At 38.5% G+C, this 20,323-nt stretch overlaps 1 protein-coding gene across 20 annotated transcripts in view; it reads right to left on the bottom strand.

Moving 5' to 3' along the window:
- Positions 1–20,323, bottom strand: part of LOC103134101 (neurexin-1a) — a 277,111-nt gene that overhangs the window by 158,165 nt on the left and 98,623 nt on the right. For 19 of the 20 annotated variants that reach the window (XM_007546203.2, XM_007546209.2, XM_007546201.2 and 16 more), the window contains 5 exons: positions 19,137–19,438; positions 16,963–16,986; positions 15,715–15,876; positions 9,862–10,303; positions 3,513–3,896 (listed from right to left, as the gene is read on the bottom strand). In XM_007546203.2, coding sequence (XP_007546265.1) covers positions 3,513–3,896; positions 9,862–10,303; positions 15,715–15,876; positions 16,963–16,986; positions 19,137–19,438 — 1,314 coding nt within the window. The remainder of the gene's footprint in view (positions 1–3,512; positions 3,897–9,861; positions 10,304–15,714; positions 15,877–16,962; positions 16,987–19,136; positions 19,439–20,323) is intronic. The other variant, XM_007546206.2, reaches the window with a different exon arrangement.

Genomic DNA, 20,323 nt, shown 5'->3' with positions numbered 1-20,323 from the left:
GAACAAAAGTGTAGACCTGATGTCTGACTTGTTAGAGTTGATCCTTCAGTGCAGAGCACATTAAAGCATTGTGCAAAGTGCTCACATGAGCAAATGTCACAATACCTCACGTGTTTGTCTAGTGTACTGTATACTGAGAGCACACTTGTTCAACCATCTGTATTTGGATTTATCATCTACATCTATATTTATTCTTAGGATGTAGATTTACGTAAATGCTCATCCAAACATTCAGTCCTTGTGAAAAAAAAAAGTGAATGTTGTCAGTGAAGGAATCCAGCACATCATATATCTCATTAGGGAATATGTGCATGTGCAGCAATCCACCTACAAGACCATCTGGGACGCTGATTTACCCTTGCACTGCAAGACTAATATTTGGGCTAATTAGCAACTGGAGGAACAAGAGGAAGGGGAAGGCGTTTGGGATGCATGTAGGAAAATTGCTTTGTCTGCTTAATTAAAATCTCTCAAAACAGGACGAATAGCTCCATGCTTCTTGTCTCAAGCTCCACCTCCTGTTCCTTCCAATCGTTGCTGTCATCCTCCTCTGCCATATGCAGTAGCTGTATTTTGCCACCGGGTGGTACACCATGCATGGCTAAGTGAGAGTTGGGGTAATTTTTCTGACAGCTCCTCAGCCTGCTGGTGTCTGCTTCATCCTACCAGTGCAGAGGCAATCTGGAGCCATCAAAACAGCTGGCAGCGCGCCAGGGCCCATCCGTCCCACTGCTCCCACTCACACTCTCACTAATGCCGGTCTTACACAAAAGAACACAGACAGCCAAAGAATGAAAGTTGGACAGACAAGCAGAGATGTCAGAAGACTTTCAAGTGTTGAGAGAGATGACAGAAGGTCAAAATAGAGGAAATTTCACAAGCTTCGCTTGCAAAGCTTGTTGAATTGACTGTTTTCTCTTTCTGATTTTAGACAAAGCATTTTACATGTATGGTATTTAAATTCAAGGACAATTTCAGGAAAATTACATTTTCTTTCTTGACCAATTTCTTAGTTAAATAATTCCTATCAGCTGGAATAGAAATACTTGTAAAGACTGTATGAAGAAACATAACTGGCAGCATCTTTGTAAGACAGAGAATTTTTATCTTTGCAATTTCTCAATAGAAATAATGTTATTTGCAAATTAAACAGAATTTGATCTTGAGGAAGGACTATATTAATTAATATGAATAGCAATTAAAGTGAACTCCTAAGCAAAGAAAAGGCAAAATTAGACAAATTATTGTATTGAACTGTAGAAACAAAGAAATAATAATAAAAAAAAAAATACCAGGCTCTCTCATATTGTTATAAGGCAATCCTACTAACATGCAAAATTAAAAAGGAAAAGAAAACCTTCTGATTTCATTGCAATCTTAGACTATTACTTTCTTAGTATTAAGCTGAATAACCAAAGAGTTGGTACAAGTTACATTGTTAAAATGTTTATGAATTTTCTACAAAGCCTCTTACCACAAGACTGCCACTTTTAAGGCCTAAAGATCAGGGAGTGTAAGAAGAAGTCATGAAGTCTACTTTTACTGTGTGTATCATATGTAAGGTTTGAGTTTCAGTAGTGTAAACATATAAATCCATATAAAAATCTGAACAAACAAGTTTAAAAATATCAACTGTTTTAGGACTCCCACTTTCAAAATTGCAAGTTGGAGGAACTCGTTTAATGTTCTGAGAAGCAGCAGCTCAACTCTCTGCTTCCCACAGAAATCATTTCTGCAAGGTCAGGGGTAACTCTGCTTTAGCCAATACATAGGAGTCTAATATTTAGCTGTATGACACTCTATTCTCCCATTTCTCTTCTCTGGTGGAGACACACATAAGTATTCTGCACAGGGGCTGGTCATGAATGAATGGTTTGATGAGGCTAATGGCTGGCAGAAGACAGCCAATTTAAGGGCTGGTGTGCATGGTAGACGTGACCAGCAGTGTCTCAGTGGTGCATCAGTCACCTATCACTCAACATGGTCCCGCCTCAGCCAAAAAAGATTCCTGACTCATGATGTTGGCATATTTTCTAGCTCTCTATACTCAACAGTATTGGACGTTATTCCTTATTTATTTGCTGTATTTGATTTGGTGACGCCTAGTCCATCAGACAAAGTAACCACCTGAATGACTGGCTTTTGAAATCCAAGATGAACTTAAAACATCAGCCCGTTTAATAATAAGCTCCTTTTGTATTGTCAATATTCACTGCACAACTGCTATTTGTTGCCTTTAAAATTACCCTGATTCTTGGCATAGATGCAACTAAGTTTTGAAAACATTTAAGGTTTTGAAGACGGTTCATATATCAAGATAGCATCAGCTGCTGGAGCTTTTGACTAGATGTCGAGGTTAGAAATCCCCCTTCCCTTTCCATCACATTCCAAGATGCTCTACTGGCATGATAGGATCCAGTGGCCACAGAAGGCCAGTGGACTCATTGTGATATTCACAAAACCAGTTTGAGATAATAATAATTTTGTGATATGGTGCATTATCCTACTCAAACTAGGATAACACACCTACTTTGAGTACAATTTGGTCATAAAGAATAGTTAGAACTTGTCCCTCATCAGTCTCTACAATACATGGCAGGGCAGATGCATGTGTTTTTTTTTTTTTTGTCAAATTCTAACCCTAAAAGTTGAACAATTAATTGAGACTAATTGCACCAGGCAAGGTTTCCCATATCTGTTGTTCAATCTCCATGAGCCTGGGTGAATTATAGCCTCACTTTGCCGTTCTTAATGGCACCTGGTGTGATCTTCAGTCACTGTAGCCCATATGTGTCAGGGTTCAACTTATTTTGCCTTCAGATACAGTACTCCACATACCTTGGTTTAAACAAATGGTTATTTGAACAGTTACTGCCAATCTATCATCACTAGCCATTCTTCTTGTTAACTGTTGTGTTCAGAAAATCCAACAGATACAGCATGTTTCTGTCCTCATGGACAGTTTTGACAAATCTTTATAAACCATAAAAGATATTGTGAATGAAAAAAACCTCAGTGTATCACTGGTTTCTGAAATATTGAGATCAGCTGCAATGCATTTCCTATTTCTTCATTCTGATCCACGATTTCAACTTGAACAAGTTATCGTCAGCACATGAAGATCCCTAAATGTACTCAAGTGCTGTTATATATTTGTCTGCCATGCTGGTTGTATCTGTAGCTATAAAATAACCAGCAGTGTTTTTCTCTTCCTTTTGTGGTTTCGTGTACATGAATAATCATTTATTGCCAAGTGAAAATCTGGTCCTGAGAATTTCCCCTGCAGTCGCATTTATGACATACAGAAATATAAATGTTTTTGCAGGTGAATAAAACTGAATAGGTTTGATTTTATCTCAAGATGTGTCCCGTTAGGCTTTCATGCTTTGCAATACCAAAGAATTCACAACCAAGGAATACACTTGTCAGCTATATGGATAAAGACTATCCCAACTGAGGATTCCAAAGTTATAAAGGTTACGAGGAAGAAAAGATGCAAAACAAAGTCCTACCTCTTTCACAGGAGCGTCCCAAGTATCCAGTTCCAGAGCAGTCGCAGACATAGCGGTTCCAGCCCTCTCTGCAGACCCCATTGTTTTGGCAGGGGTTGCTCAAGCACTGCTTAGGAGGCTCTTTAGAGCATGAGGGTTTGACCCCAGCAGCCTTCTGGATCTCTGCAAGACGTCGCACATCCTTACTCTGTCCGTCGATAAATAAATCTCGAATGCAGCCCACGTAGCCATAGTTGAGCAATGCTGTCCACACCTCAGTGGGGAAGACGAGGCCCATCTTGTTCTCTGGCAGACCCCCAAGGTACAGATTGTCATCCAAGTCCAAGATCTCACTTTCTCCAGGGGCTGTGTAAGCAGTACGAAGGGTATTGATGGAGATAGTACCTAAAAAGAAAGCAATAAAAAGATACAGTTGGATGAATAAAACCTGTTATGTGAGGCTGTGTATCAGGTTATAAAATATATTGATGTCTTTGGATGCAAAAAAAAAAAAGCAGTTTGGTCAAGATACAATCTTGCAAGGAATGCCAGTTTCAACCCAGTTTAATGAAGAAATTAGCTTAATTAGGGTTATACATCTGAACAGGGTCAGGATTTTCTTCATTTAGAATGACGGATGGCTGTTGATAAAAGTTATTAATCACAGGCCGCTGGTCAATTAGAAATCTAATCTGGGATCCCTGAGAGTATCCTCTCCATTTTCCTTGGATTTCCCCTAATAAATCTTCTTTATCTATAAAGCAGTGGTCATAAAAAGAAAAGTAAGGAAAAGAAAAATCATCGCCCTCTTTATCATTGCAGATGTCCTCTACCACCACCCTATCCAAAAAAGTGGGGGTGGGGGACACCATCGTAACCATCTTTTTGAACTTGATTAACAGACTGCAGGCTGAGGTTTTTTCACCCTGTCTGTGCCTCTCCAACACATAAACCTGCAGTGGGAGTTTGTGTGTTTCTTGGCCATGATTTATCACTCTCATTCAGGTTTAATTCTCGATCTGGAGCACCGTAAACAACAGCGGACATGACTGGACTGTAAAGCTTCAAAAAGGGAAGGCCTTACTGTGGGACTCAGACCGAGTGATTAATTTGTATATGGATCTGTCACTCTGAGCGCAGGACCCATTGTGGACTTTAATTAATGGTGGCTGCCTCGTCTGCCCGCATCCACATCGAGTAATCCATACACTGTGCTGCCGAAGATCAGCACAAGCAACGGCAGAGAAAAAAGTAGGCTAAGGATGCTCGAAACTACAATTGCCATAAAGTTATAATTTGCATTTTGAGTGGCGGAGGCATGCCTTGGCAGATATGAAAGAGCTATTAGCAGACTGCTTCGGGCTAAATGGCAAGACTCCAGTGTGTGTGATAGGACCTCAGCTTCAGATGACTTTTCAAGTCAAACTGCGTGTGCTTGGAAACAAGCCCTGAGCCACACATACATTTTCAATACGGCTAGTTGACATAATTAAAAATAATAATTAGACATTAAAATGGGCTTTTCACATTTCATTACAATTGTTAGCATATTTGACTGTATAAATCACAATGACGTAATTAATGCATTTCATTTATGGTTTTGCTCTTTTGTCATTGCAATGTTTTTCAAACATTTTATCCAACAGAAATTAAGCTCTTTAGAAATAAAATGTAATAAATGTAATAAAATCTTGATTATGCATGCACTTTATAGTCAAGGTGAGTCAGCCTACTCCAAAAAATGCATGAGAGAGAGACAGCTAAATACCTAGTGCACAATGATTAACCTGGTGCACAGTAACATGTTCCAGCTCTCTTCTCAGGGTCTTGGCCCCAGGCATCTGTTCCAAGCACTTTCCTGCCGTCACCCACTGCCCCTGCTCTCTCCAGCACCAGCTGTTGAGACTTCTAAGCTCTGCACACTTGGCATGGGCCACCCGTCATGCAGCCAGAACAGCTCCCTTCAGGTTACAGCTAACGAGCTCACTACATCAAACTCATTAGTGAGAAAACTTTTCCCAGACTGCAGGTGCCCAGCTGAAGAATAAACATCACTACGATGAGGATGAATTGTGACATAAGTGTCTACACTCTCAGTTCTGACATGTCTCACCCTGTGGAAGTAGGAAGTGATTTGGATGATTGGTCTGTGAATAATACATTTACAAGGTAAATACTGCAGGGGTCATTATCAAGCTAATAGCCCCTTATCATAATCGGTCCATATCTATACTTACTGAACGTCTCACAGTCACTTGCAGTCGTAGGCAGCTAGCAAAGACATCGTGTTCTTAGAGAATATGCTGTTCTAAACTGATCTTGGCTTAAGCTGATGCAAGTGGAAGATGGATGCCATCATCACTGAGGCCTCATACTCAGGCTGCTCTGCTCACTTGTCATAGTCCTCCAAGGAATTGTGTAAACACAGTCAAACTATGTTATGTCTGAAGCCTCACCAGAATCCTATGGAGACATGAGCCAGTGTCTGGCATGAACCATGGGAAGCGCAACACATATATGAAGATTGAAGGACAGGAAGTGTTTTGTGACATTAGCAGGCAAAATGGGAATATGAGACAGATTTATTTTATCAAATCTATTAATGGATGTAAAAGAGTAATAGGTGATTATTGTGGTGTCTTAATGACAAACACTTACAGAAATAATATGCCTGCAAAAGTAGCTGTGCATTTAGTTCAGGAATGTAACTGGACCATTTCAAGATATGGATATGCGTAGATCTAAACTAGGTGTGTCTGGTTGCACTCATCCAGGCATGCTGACCTACTGAACTAAGATGTGACCTTACTTCAACAAAGCTGATTCCAATGTCAAAATTACACTCTTACCACGAGCCTGCCTCTACTCAAGAATCACTCAGGTTATTTAAGCGTGCTCAATCAGGACAATATCTGAATCTGAAACATGTAGGACACTGCTGAAGACTAACTTTGTAAACCATGGATCGTAACAATTTTACTGTAGCCCTGGAAGTGCGTTTAGGGCTATTATCCTGTCGGAAAATAAACTTCTGCCCCAGTTTCATGTCTTCAGTTTTTCTTTCAGATTTCCTCTGTATTGAGCAACATTCATCCTCCAATGGTCTCTGACCAGTTTCTCTGATTACTGATTAGGTGAGTTAAGGCAATCGGTTGCACTCGATTATATTAAGGACACATTTCTAGTTCTCTCTCTCTTTCTCACTCTCACATTCTCAGCTAGCCCGCAAGGAGCACTTTATTACCAAACCGTATCACAGGGGTCCAAAAGACAGCTCAGATCTCTCTCACACCTTCTGCATCAGCAGACTGGCTGAACTTGGCATGAGATCCTGTAACCCCTCTCACATATCCCCAAAACATGTTAGACAGGGGATTACTGCAATCCAGTTAGGGCGGTACGGCCAAGTCTCCCCGATGTGATTGGATTCTCAGCGGGGAAAGAAGCCAGTAAGGTGGCTGTGAGGATGAAGAAAGTGTTGTCTACATTTCTGCTTGCTTTGTATCTGCTCCTTTACTCTTTGTGGGTATGTTTCAGTTTGTGTGTGTGTGTGTCCTCGGTTGAATCTCTATGTAATGTCCCCGGTGAGAAACCCCAAGTACTTCCAGCCAAGAGCACAGCGCCTTGTAGCATCACTAATGCAATGAGGTTAGAATGGCTTTAAAAAGCAGATGTCTATTTGCCGGTTTGGTTCCAGTTGGAATAAGCTAATAAATCAAATTGGGAAGAGATCATTATTTGTAAAAGTCACAGTTGCTGTAAGTGTTGCTCATAAAGGATCGAGGTGTGAATACTTGTTTCAGGTAGCGTATGCTTGGTAGTGTGTATTGATAAAACACAAAGCATAAATGAAAAGCTTTGTGTATTGTGCTTTCAACAGACTTATACATTCTTTTCTTGTGATTTAAAATGATCTATATTCAGTCAAATATAAAAAGTACATGATAGGAACACTCTGTAAAGGATGGCTAGTCTTTAAGAACAAGAGTAAGGACAGGGAATTTATTAAGTACTACACGCAACTCTCAAAGGATGGCAAAGATTTTATGTACCGGCTAGGATATGCCTTTCTGTCTGAAGGACTGGGAGTTATGTTACTGTTATGCTACAAAATTGTTGTGTTGTTTTGTTGTGACGGCATTTCTGGATTTAGGAAGATTCTTGATCGTGATAATCCGTGGCCTCTTGACATGTTGGTCATCAGAAAATTTGAAGCAGAAGTCCATGGCAAAGCTGCTTCCTAATCGTGGCCACATCAAGCTGGCAGTACTCCAAGTTGTCACACTTTTGTACCATTTTGGAACCAGGGCTACTAAGCAGATTAGGTTTCCACCACTGCTCTGGCTGCAACAAGAAACATTTTAGCAAGCACTTAAAATTAAGAATTTATGGACAAAAATAGTAAACAAAAAGCACTGTGCTCTTTGCTTCCAGTGGAGTAGGGCTTCTAGCTGTGCATACACCTCCAAATTGCAAATACCAGAGCAGATGTAATACCTCTGATGGCAGCACTGTGATGATTTAAAAAAAAAAAAAAAAAAGCAAAAGGGGAAGAAGTATGTGCCGAATACTAATATCACAGTAGGCTCATGCTTGCCTTCATATTGAAATGAGGTTTTCCGTCCTACTTTAACACATTCTTGGGCAGCCTGGAGTCTGTGGGCAGCTTTAATCTGATGTAAAACTGTATGATATTTGTACCTAATTTAGCCGTTATGTTCGTATGCTTTGGATTGATGTCTCTATTGCAAAAAGTATGTTCATGTCCCCTTTACACTCTATGGTAAGAACACTTTTCTACCAGACTTGAAGGGAAGAAGAACAGTTACTCTGAAATGTCATTAGTGTACAGCTCAGCACTGTGCAGCTACTGTCTTAGTCCTGGGAGAGACCACCTCCTGTTTCCATGGAAACTTAGGCAGAGTAGACAGAGAGAGCGGTGAGCAAAGAGAACTTGACGAGAGGGCTCGAGGTTGTGTGTGGATGTGTTAGTGTAAGTGAATGTGAGTAAGTATGTGGGGGTGGATGATAGGAGGGTACTAGACAGATAATGAACACAATCTAATTTAGTAAGACATTGTTTCTTATAGTTTGGTCTACCATAAGTAAATGTTGGAGATTTATGTTTTCGGCAAAGTCAGTTTTCCCTTTCCTCTAAGATGAAGAATACCACTCAGTGACTACTTTTTATAACGTGCAAAGAAAAATTGAGCTGAATATATATTTATTTTTCAGAAAAATCTAAATGCTTAAATTGACCAACACGTATATTAATGTTAAATAGAAGATGGGCGCCATGATTTTGATTGTGTTTGAAAGATCAATTTATAACTGCAACCAAATATTGCTTTGGGGGATAATGAAACAGTTTAATCTAATTTCCACCTCTTGAGATGGAGTGGAAAACATGGTCAAAGGGCATATCTAATTTGCAGCATGACATTGCTAGACCCTGGCTTTAAGCTCACACTAACAAATTGCTGCTTCAGTAAGCAACTCAACATAGATTAGAGCAGGGTAGCTAGCCTCAGTCTTAGAGGACATGTTGAGCAAAAAGTTATTCTGCTTGAAACACGTGTCTGGGATCTCAGCATCGACTGACTGAAGCTATACATTTCAGAAATATTGAGAAGAATACAATAAGCTTTCAGTGAAAACTTAAGGCAGTGAAAAATAATGCATATTTTTCTTTTTTGCTAAAAGAAATACAAAGATGATCCACACGTAGCGTTTTGTGCCATGTTGAAAAAAAAATCAAGAACAACTGAGCTTTTGCTCAAAGTTTCAAATGAACTCAAAATCAACTCAAAAGGCTGCTCAATCAGGACATTTTCCCCCTCAAATGTTATTGAAGATCAGATCAGATTGCCAACATTAAGAGCTGAATTAGAATGAAAAAAGATCTTAAAGATAAATCTAATTCAGACCAGTCTTTCAGGTGAACTCTCCACAGTATTATGCCCCCAACCACATGATGCTGGTTGGGGGCATCATGTGACTCCAACAGAAGAGAAGCTGCAGCGGCTAACACAGTCTCTGAAACTTTAATTTTGTTTTAGTCTTTCAACTAAAATTATGTTTAGTTCCAGACGCAATACACTTCTTCAGTTTTTATAGTTTTAGTCTGGTATAATTTAACTAAGTCCCAATGCCATTAAGTGTACTGAGATTTATGGAAATTTCTTTCACAGAGGAACACATCACTTAGTGCCTTCTACATTTTTTAAGTTTACAAGTTGCATTTTGCACAATTTTAGATGTCCAATTAGTAGTATTGAATAGCTTGCAAGTTTTTCCCGCAAATATTTTTGTCTAATTTGCAATTTCTTTACATACAGACTATACATTCTTTAAAGGTCTTGAAAATTACCTGATCTTCCATCTCGCTGGAAGTCCACATGGTACCATTCACCATCATTGACTTTTTTATTGACTGCTTTGGTCTTCGTGGTTCCAGAGCCCATATCCAACAGCAGGTACAGATGGCCGTCCAGCATCTCAATGGCAAAGAAGTCCACTTTAAGAGTTTGGGGTGTCTTGGAGTCCTTTGGTTGCTGTTTGGGCTTGCCATGACTGAAAAGTAGAAGGCCGTTGGGTTCGGTGGTGCGGAAGTCAAAGGAGATGGACCCCGTCTTTTTGGCGTTCCACTTGTTGAGAATAATATACGACTCGGGTGTCTCAAATGTGATGGGGTCCAGAGTGGCTACATTCTCACACTTAAAGGCCACAGTGCCATGGATTTTCATCTTGGGGTCACCCTGCTTAGCCAGCCTAGACAACTCGAGCCTCACATCGTTGTTTTTATAAACAACCTGAAGAGGAGAAGGAGAGAATAAAATAAAATTACTTTTTCACAGTCATAAAGATATACAGTACAGCCTTGCAAAATGCAACAGTATGGAACAACTAATCTGCAGTTATCCATATCCATGTAGTTTTTAATCCCTGATGACAAGTGATATTTGCCCCCAAAGTTGGTCAGGTTTGTCAAACTGTATCTATAACTAAAGAGCTTCGCCTGCATAGAACCAAATGTCTCACTCTACACTTCCTATGCCTTCATGACAAGAGCACAGTGTACGCTAACTGACTGAAGGGACAAAAGCAATACATCTATTTTGATATTTACTACCGCAAAAACAAGTGAAGATCTCAATTTACAAAGCAACTGTGATAGTGGTTTAGAGGGGAAATTTAGGTAAAATGTCTTTAGAGTGTATGTGAGAATTGCGAGGAAAGGGATAAATCTAAACTACAGTCTTGTTCACAGGTCTTGTGTAAAATGGTGATTAAAGCCCTGGCTGGTGGTGTAATTACATAAAAAAAGTGGGCAGATGATGGATATGCCTTTCAAAAAAGGAGTGCATGAGCTTACTCATCCACTCTGCAGCACTCAGTATTTTTCACTCAATTTAGAAAATTGATTAGGTGAAGATCTCTACAGGTTTTAATTCCGCAACCTTTATACAGTATTTGTTTCAGGTAATGCTCTCAGACATTAAGACCCAGACCAGGTTTAGCATCAGTAGGATCCACTAAAAAGAGAGAATGGAATTATGATCTCTAGCTGTTGTAGAAAGAGGGTAGGAACTCAATGTCATTCATATTTAATGCCAGCTTTAACCTATCCAGGGTCACTGGGGTCAATTTTACTAAGTGTAAATAACTCTAAGGTGTACATATTGATTATGTCACTTGTAAAGGCAGTTTTAAACACATTGTAACAATTTTGGGTCTTATAATTATGCAATACTCTGTACAAGGCTAATTCATTAAATGGCAATAAAATACATTGGCGATTATATTAATGTGACAAAATGTGGAAAAAAAAAAAAAGAGTTTTGTGGTTGTAAATAAATTTGCAAGACCTACTGCATGTATTAGTAGTTACACTGGCTTATGGACGCATTTTTTTATTTTTTTTTATTTTTTTAGCAAGTTTAGAACGTGAGGTTAAATGTTTCATGAAGTTCTTTTGTAAATGTCAGTGATTGTTTCTGAATAAAATAACCGCTGCTATCGATCAGAACACTATACTGTGAACTAAGTAGGTAAACACAGTGTGTTTAGTTACACACTCAGTGGCACATTAATGTAATTGGCAACAGTCTTGAAATAAATAAATAAAATGAAACACACAGCCACAACCTCGTAATTATCCAATTTTCATGTCTGCTGCAGTTACGCAGCTGCCATTGCAGGAATCTGTGTAGTTATGAGTAATTTCCATTTGAGAAACTAATTAACATTTAGACAAATGTCAAAATGATTAATTAAAACATCAATGTGGTCTTCCTCTTTTCACTTCAAAGAAATAGACACTCATGTTTAAATGCGTGTCAATCAGTTTGCAATCAGTAGAAATTTATTGTGGAGGAAACAAAACTAAGAAAAAAGACACAAACACATCCTTTTTTGCAAAAGATATGAACTACAAACTAAAAGAGAAGTTGCATTAAATCTCTATTTGGGTCAAATCAGATAAACCCTATTTTAAAGGAAAAAAAAAAACCTTGCTTTTGTATTTCTTGGTATGGAAAAGCTTCACATGAAATTGGGGACACTTCCAATGGGATTACATTGGCATACTGGGAGATGTTTATTACTATCTCATATATACTCTGCTTAACAGTTGAGGAAGATGTAGTTTGAAGCTGTGGATCAGAATTACTTAAGATCATGCTTGGATTTACAGAAAAGCCGCGAGACTCACTGTTGCGGAGTGCTGAACTGCATGAAAACCAGTAAATTGATAATGTGGAGTCTTTATTCCCACATATGTAACCTTATTTCTTATTTTCTACAACTCAGTGTGTTCTTGACTTAAATGGAAATATGTTGTTGTTGTTTTTTTTTTGTGTTTTTACGGTTAAAGAAAAGTAAATAGAAATAGAAAGGTCATCTTACCAGAACATCATGTCTAAAGAAAGAATGTAGAAAGGAGTAAAGGGATAAAGGATAATATCTCTGCCAGCTAGACTGGAGTCGCTGAGACAAAGTTGGAACGGATAAAGCCAATAAACCCAAATAAATTTTTCATAGTTAAGACAAAGGGCATCTTTCAAAGTTAAAGGAGCTTTGGTCAGAGCTACGCTTTGCTCTGCACTAGTAGTGCTGCACTAATTTGTCATCAAACCACAGTTGTGACAACTGAGCTATTACTGCGCCACCGTTTGTTTTGCCATCAGAACCAACAGGGAAGGCATAGCAGCTCAGGCTAGAATCTGCACACAAACACTGCAACAAAGCCCCATGGGGACACACCATCAATCAGGGAGTAGAGCACATGCTGGTAAACTGCATCTCGTATGCCTTTACAACATACTCAGAGGCTGACCTGTGATGGGGAACCTGTGTAATTCCACTGTATCAGCTGAGAGGAAGCTTACCAATGTACCAAAATGGCAAGGGATATATCAGTCAATAATCTTTAAGCTGCATTACAGTTTCATGAAATATCCATTGATCTAATTGGAGAAAAAAAAAAAATAAATGTATTGCTTTATGAACTTCATTTTTATTTCTTTTTTGTAAATTGATATTTTGAAGAACATGGCTGCTGTAAAGCAGTCTTCTCTAGTCCTCAAACCTTTACCTTATAGAAGATGTAGAAGGCATATGAGAGTTTGAGAGCCAGCTTAGTCGCTTCATTGCCTCATGGATAAAGGAGCTACAGATACAGCTGGGTGAGAGATTCAGGTACTTTAAAATTAGAAATGAGCACAGTGAGTCCTTTCTAATAGCTGCTAATCCACTAATCATTTTATACACCCTGTAATGAGCTCTCATTTCCTCTCTCACTTTTATGACTCTGGCACCATAAAACACAAGTTAACTCATAACAATGCATTTTCTGTGACAAAGGACAAACCAGCAGATAATTTTGCATTCATTGTTCTTTTCTGTCAAATTATACGCAAGATGCCACTTTCCACCAGAACTTGGCTGACATCCGATTGTAAACTTTAAAGTTGTTGTGAACAGATCTCGGATAACCTCATCAGAAACATCACTGAGATCGAGACTGCTTTTCTGGGAAAACCCAAACGTCACTCCTCGTCAGCATCCTCAGTATTCTGCAGAGTTGATAGTCTCTTTACTTCGTGTGGAAAACAAGAGCCCTATGAAAAGTGAGGGGACCTGGGAACGTAATCCTGTGTTTCCAGGATCTCTTCTAGAGTTGCTGTGGGAACAGGACTTGACATTCTGGGAAAAACTGTGCAATCTGAACTGAACATCGGAAGCAAAATCACCAGACTGCTTCACACTTTTCTGCCACAAGCTGTTGAGTTGCTGCTCTGCTGTTAAGATTGTGCATTTTATAAGTTGTATGTCTTTTTTTTTTTTTGTTTTAAACAAATTCTGCTTTCTTTTATATATCTATTTCAGGAATTTATTTATTTTTCACACCAGCATGTTACATATCCCAGAGAAACAATGTCTTGTTTTGCTGCTTGTTATTGAGTATCTTGCTAAATGTACTTAATTTTATTGTCTTCATGATTTGAGTTACTAAGTAGTAAATGCCCTGGACATGCACCATTTTTAATTTGGTTCTTATTACTCTTACATTTATGCTCACCAGACACCTTTATGAGCTTCATCTTGCTTGTACCAGGCTGGACCCCTTTTCACCTTCAAAATGGCCCTAATTCATCATGGCACAGATTCATATACTTGCCGCTGTAGCCCTCTGCTTCAGAGTTTGTCGTCTTGTGTCTCCTGGATGATAGTCTGTATACTTTTACCTGTAAGTAGTGGTTATTTGAGCTTCCATTTCCATTTTATCATTTTGAACCAGTTAGCCCTTTCTCCTCTGACAAGGGCACATCTTTATCCACACAACCTCAACCTGCAACCTGCAGGATATTTTCTCTTCTCTGAAATGGCTGAATGCAAATATCCCAGTCCGTTTTCTGAAATACCAAGACCTGCTTGTCAGGCATCAACAACCACATCACGTTCAAAGCCACTTAAAACCCATTTCTTTCTTATTCTAATGCTCAGTTAAAACTTCATGAAGTTGCCCTCACCATATCCAGATAAATAAATGCACTGAGCTACTGCCCTGTAATCGGCTTATTTGCTATTTGTGTCAACAAGCAATTGGACAGGTTTGCCTGTTCTAACATTCTACTCAGTGCAATTTATTTTTGTATATAATGTCTTCAAAATGCTTGTCAATTTATCGACTGGCTGATGTGCTGCAGTCTTATTCAGTTGTAATGATTATGATAAAATGCACAGATTTAAAAGGCAAAATTGAATCAATGATGCAAAAAGAGAAATTTGGTATACCTTTCTTCTCATTCCAAATTTCTCTTTTTTGCATCAGTGATTCAATTTTGCCTTTTAAATCTGTGCATGTACCTTCTCATTATGAACACAATGAACTCGTCTTCTGATCGCTGCTTCCAGCAGGTTAATGCGTATCATGTAACAAAACTCAAAGCATTTTAAACAGATTTCTTAAACACCACTGAATTTCAACGAGTCTAATTCAGTAGCACAGCAGAGTTGCATCATAGATAGGCAGCTAACATATCTGTAACGACTGCTTGAAGCTACTATGTCAATGTAGAGCAAAATCTGCGAGTAGAATCTTGACCATGAAATAAGGCTGTTCTAAATGTAAAATCAGGTTCAACCTGGTAAATGCAAGGAGTGAAGTGCTTGGTGACAAAGTGTTGCTTATATTTGCAGTGTTTGTGTCACATTTCTAGCACTTGGAAGGCAAATTCCAGCTGACACTAAATATAACTCGGATAGAACAAATCCGAATGAAGATAGCGTCTCAGTCGGTTGTTCTGAGCTCATATCCAAATGGAGGTGTGGGGGTGAGAGCTGCCCAACTGCTCATGAAAATTCAACTCCCCGATCTCTGGATCACTGTTTCTCTTTGATGTGCACCTGACAGAGCCACTGGAGAACAGTGCCGAATTCCACTTTAAGACAGAACTCAGTGCATGTTTGCAAGTTGGTATCTTTTGTGTCTTAAAACATTGAATGTGCACAGAAGAAACAGAACCTGCAAAAAAAAAAAAGATAAAAAGTTTGCATCAAACTATAAGAGAGAAGGAGATGCCAACTAAAGGAGAGTGTTCAGAAAGAGGCAGGGTCAGTGTGTGGGTGTGAAGAGCCGGTTCTGGTGTCCTGAGGTGAAGCCAGCTGTACATCCCATACACCCACCAGTCTTAAGAGTTCACAGAGAAGCGGTGTTTACCTCCTTGAGGCAACCCATGAAGTTGTTGCTAACTGGAGATCCAGGAAGGTCTGCTGTACTCGGGCTTCCTCCGACATAGAAAAAGTCGTCTGAGCCTAGCATGGTATAGTCTTCCTGTGTGTATCCTGTAGTGGTCAGAATCCCGTCTACGGATATGGTTACCTACACAACAAAGCACAGGGAAAGGACACGCTGTAGGGAGGCAGCCTAAATTATGCATTGTTATTCCCTTTCTTTCGTTTGTCAATCACATGTTTCCCATGTTTATATTCCCAAACCCATTTTCATGTCTGTTTAAATGTCGTTTTTTTCTTGTTTTCTTATTATTTTGTCCAGTTTGATTAGTTGGAACCAAAACTGTTTTGGTTATATAGTTAGTAAACTACCCATACTACAGTGTTAGTATTGGCTTTAATGCAACTTAAAAATACTTTAGCAGACACAAAAATGGTGTTAGTAAAGTGCTATCTAGGTTAGTTCAACTGGTAGTTTAAATTAGTACATTTAGTACTTATATAAATTAGATCATAACGTGCTACTATGTTAGAAAGGGAGTACATGCAATCACCTTTTTAGAGTAGGAAAAAGGTTGGGGCATTAAAAACATGCATGTATTTGTCTTTTCTTTTTGCTTGTAAGTAATCAAAAAGAAATGATTCCCAAATTCTTTATTTGGATACTGAATCATAATGTTTTATGCTTGCCACAGTGTCACTTGCATGCAAAAGCTCGTGGAAAAAGTTTATGAGCACTGCCAAATCACAAAACGAAATAATAAAGCACCAGAGAAGAAATGACAAACACAGCTCAAGTGTTACATTCATGTTGGCAAATGTGCAGTTTGACATTTCCAACATGTAAGTTGAAGAAGATGACATGCAAAGTGGATGGGGATACAACTGGCTGAGCCACAGAGCATCAGTCCAGCCAGACAGGAGGGCGTCCTCATTATTAACCACAGCTTGTTGCAAATAGCTTGAAAATGATGCTCCTACAAAAAAGAGCGGGTGAAACAGAAGTGGACAGAAAACAGGTGGAATAAACAGAGTGAAAACCAATGAATGAACCGAAAAATATAAATAAAAGGATTTGAAAAGTAAGCAGAAGAGTACCAACCGCAATTTCCCTTATTTTGTAAATGACGTCTACAGTAAAAAAAAAAAAAAAAAAGAAAGAAAAGAAACACACGGCAAACCCAAACTAAGAAACAATTAGAATGATATCTACCGAACAATGTAGTTTGTTTACCATAGCGTGTCCAATGCCTGAGTGCTTTGTGGAAAAGGGGGGAGAAAGGAAATTAAAAACTGTGAACAGAATAACGACTGTTACTCAAATAATATATGATGGTCAATACTGTTAGTACATTGGTAAACGACAAAACCCATACTGGTTAGTAGAATGGCACATTCCATGAATGATGTTAGTTTGTTTCCAAAGCATGTTAGTGACATAGAGGGAAAAAAAGGGCAAAATAAGTGTAACAAGAAAAAAGCTGACCAAGAAAAATAGGAAGAACGCTCCCCAAGAGGAGCCATAGCTGAACCAGTGACTCCCTGAGATTGTCTTGATATAGTTGCACCATTTTCTGTTTGTGCCCTCATGACTAAATTGCAGAAAAAGGCTTCTGAGCCAAAGATCTAACGAAAGATTGTGATTTAAAGATATCATATGGTTTATAAAAAAAAGAATGCCTAAAGCACATCAATTGACCCTCCTTAAGCATTTCCATGTTAAAATATTTATAAAAACCTTATTGTTTTTTTTTTTCTTTTTCTTTATTATTTATGTGCATTTTAATGTTGTTGTTGTTCAGTCTTCAGCAAATTTCCAATCCAGCGCATCAGACCTTCTGGCACTCACTCAATACGTTACCTTTCATTTGGTCTTACTGATGAACTTTAGGATCACTTTACTGCAATGAGACAAAGAAAAGAGGACCTGACAAGGAATGAGGAGGATAGCTATTCTGATCCCCCATATAGCATGCACTCAGTATGCTCGGTTTTCCTTTTAAACCTGAATGCAGTGAATGTTCAAGTAGGAAAACAGCAGATATTTGCCAATAACCAGAGTGCTGAGTCTGCAAACTAAGAATTTTCAACGCTGAGGTGAAGATAAACACTTCACAGCAAGGGAGCAGGAACAAATCTAGAGATATTTCCCCCCTAGTGTTTATCTAATAATTGGCAACTAGAAGAAAAATAAATACACAGTTCTGTTTACCAGTAGCTGAATAGCTTAGCAATAAGTTCTGATTGATAAAATCACAAACAGTGCAAGTGATTTGACTTGTATTATGGTGATTACACAGGGTATGTCTCAATAATCCAATAAAAATGCTCATGTATAAACAAAGGCAATTTCTTGAATTTTTCTACATGGCGGTATCATTGTAATATTTTTTCCTGCCTTTTGTCAGGCTGTTTGGTCTCATTATTCAAATGTACATCATGAGCCCTTTCTCTCCAGAAGCAAAGACTAATTTATATTCTATTTTTAATTAAAAAACACATTACACAAGAATCCTTTGTTAAAATGGAAATACCCTGTTGTACCTTGGCAATACCAACTCATCCATAAGACTAGAATTTTATAGATGAGTAGGAGGGAGGAAAATACATGGGTCAACAAAGCCTACTGACAACCAATTATGAAATGAAAAAGTAGGGTTCATGGGGTTGCAGCAAAGCATTAGTGTTGAAATTGTTAACCCAGTTGTTCTTCTGAGTTTTCCTCTTTAGACACCTATGAAAATGACTAATTCTCATTGAGATCATATCCCAAATCCCTCCTGAATGCTCTAAGTAGTATCTCTCAGAGAAATAATTAGACATAAGAGCACTGTACAAGTAAACATTTTTAAACCCGTATCCTTCCGGACTTACTCAGCTGTGACACAAAAAGAAAAAAAAAAAAAGGTAGATGAGTTTCTCAACTAAACTTTTGTCTCCAAGTTGCTCAGGGATCCAACAGACTGACAGTGTGTTGATGTCCAAATCTGAAGGCTACTGGGTCATTTCTCAAAGCAGAAAGAAATTGGGGAATTTTAGCAAACCTTTCGGTCAATAGCCATTTCGTTGAGTGAGAGAACAGACTGAAAGGGATTTCGTCATTGTTCAAGATCCACCAAATTTATCGGTGCAATGAACTACCTATGACTCGTTTGTTGCTTGGAGGACTTTATTCAAAGTAAGAAAATACCCAGTTTATTAACTTTAAACTGAGTTGCATTTTTGATTCAAATCTAGATGTCCCTGCTCTCTTGTGGTGCTGTTAAGGTCTCCACCATGAAACACCATGGTTAAATTAAGCAACCCGATTGTTTTGAGAAAAAAAAAATTCTTTTGTGATGGCAATGATCTCAGTGCATTTGTGTTAATTAATTTACTTCATCTCTTCATCACCATTTGTACTGTTACCTGACGTAGATTCCTTGTAACTTTGACATCATGCCAATCATTGTCATTAAATTTCCCATTGACTGGCTCCACAAGAGCTTCAAAGGCTCCAGACCCCAAATTAATGACGAGTGACACAGCCCCATTTTTCAGCGCCAGGTTGACGTAATCAGCAGATTTGCCCGTGTGCAGCATTAGTCCGTTCCTCTGTAGGGTTTTGAATGACAACGTGATTTCATCACTGCTGCTTTGAATCGGGTTCAAGGACAAGTCGTAGCAGAAGAACTCAGATCCTTTGAAGGTTGCAACATACTCTTCTTTTCCTGGGGAGACAAGAGAAAGAGAAATGCGTTTCATCAATGTTGCGGCCTCTTAGGGGCTTATTGGGAAGCTGCCTAAGAAGGATGGAACGCCTCGAAAAGTTGGTCTATTAAACCTGCTGTAGAGGGACATGTAAAACAGAATAGATTATTATTTTATTATTTTAGAGCTACCTTTTCCTAATTTCAGCACTGCTTTTTTCAGTATAGCAAAGCTGATGAATTCCCAATGTTGTATATGTGCAGTAGTGACTTGATTATTCATCACTGCTGCAAACTATGCTAGAAAAATAAACTGTAAGAAGCTTGAGATAAATCGACATGTAAAATCCCTGTCCTCTGATCAAATTAATGAATGAAGAGATGCTTTTCTCTTTCTTTTTCATAACAGCCCAACCTTTACTGAAAACCAGCATTAGAAAATATATAAGCAGAAATGTGTCTTTATATAGCCTCAAAAATAAATCAAATTCTCTTTTTTCAACAGTTGCTGATAAAGAACAAAAGCAAGTAGTGGTTACTTTTTCTAAAATTAAATCATCACAGGCTATAATTTAGCATGTTTCCTTACTGTCATTGTCCATATGATACAACCAACCTAATTTTACCTGATTGTTCAAATATTTAGAATTGGGAAACCTTGAAGAACACTCAGCTATGTTGAACTGTTTGCATTAATCTGTTATTCAGGCCAGATCATCTGAAAACAAACCTGGATTTATATATATATATATATATATATGACCATTGTACATAACCTCATTTTAAGTTAATGTAGTACAAAAAAATAAATAAACTGGGAAGCTGTACAGCGTTACAGTGGTCTGCAGTAACCTGCCCATTTGCTGTGCCTTCAGTAATTGTCCAGGTGACGTCTAAAGGTAGTTA

This window comes from Poecilia formosa, unplaced genomic scaffold (genome assembly GCF_000485575.1).
Source record: "Poecilia formosa unplaced genomic scaffold, Poecilia_formosa-5.1.2 Scaffold15, whole genome shotgun sequence".
NCBI lineage: Eukaryota > Metazoa > Chordata > Actinopteri > Cyprinodontiformes > Poeciliidae > Poecilia > Poecilia formosa.
Note: the sequence above shows the minus strand (reverse complement) of the source record. Positions and strands in the feature narration are given on the sequence as shown.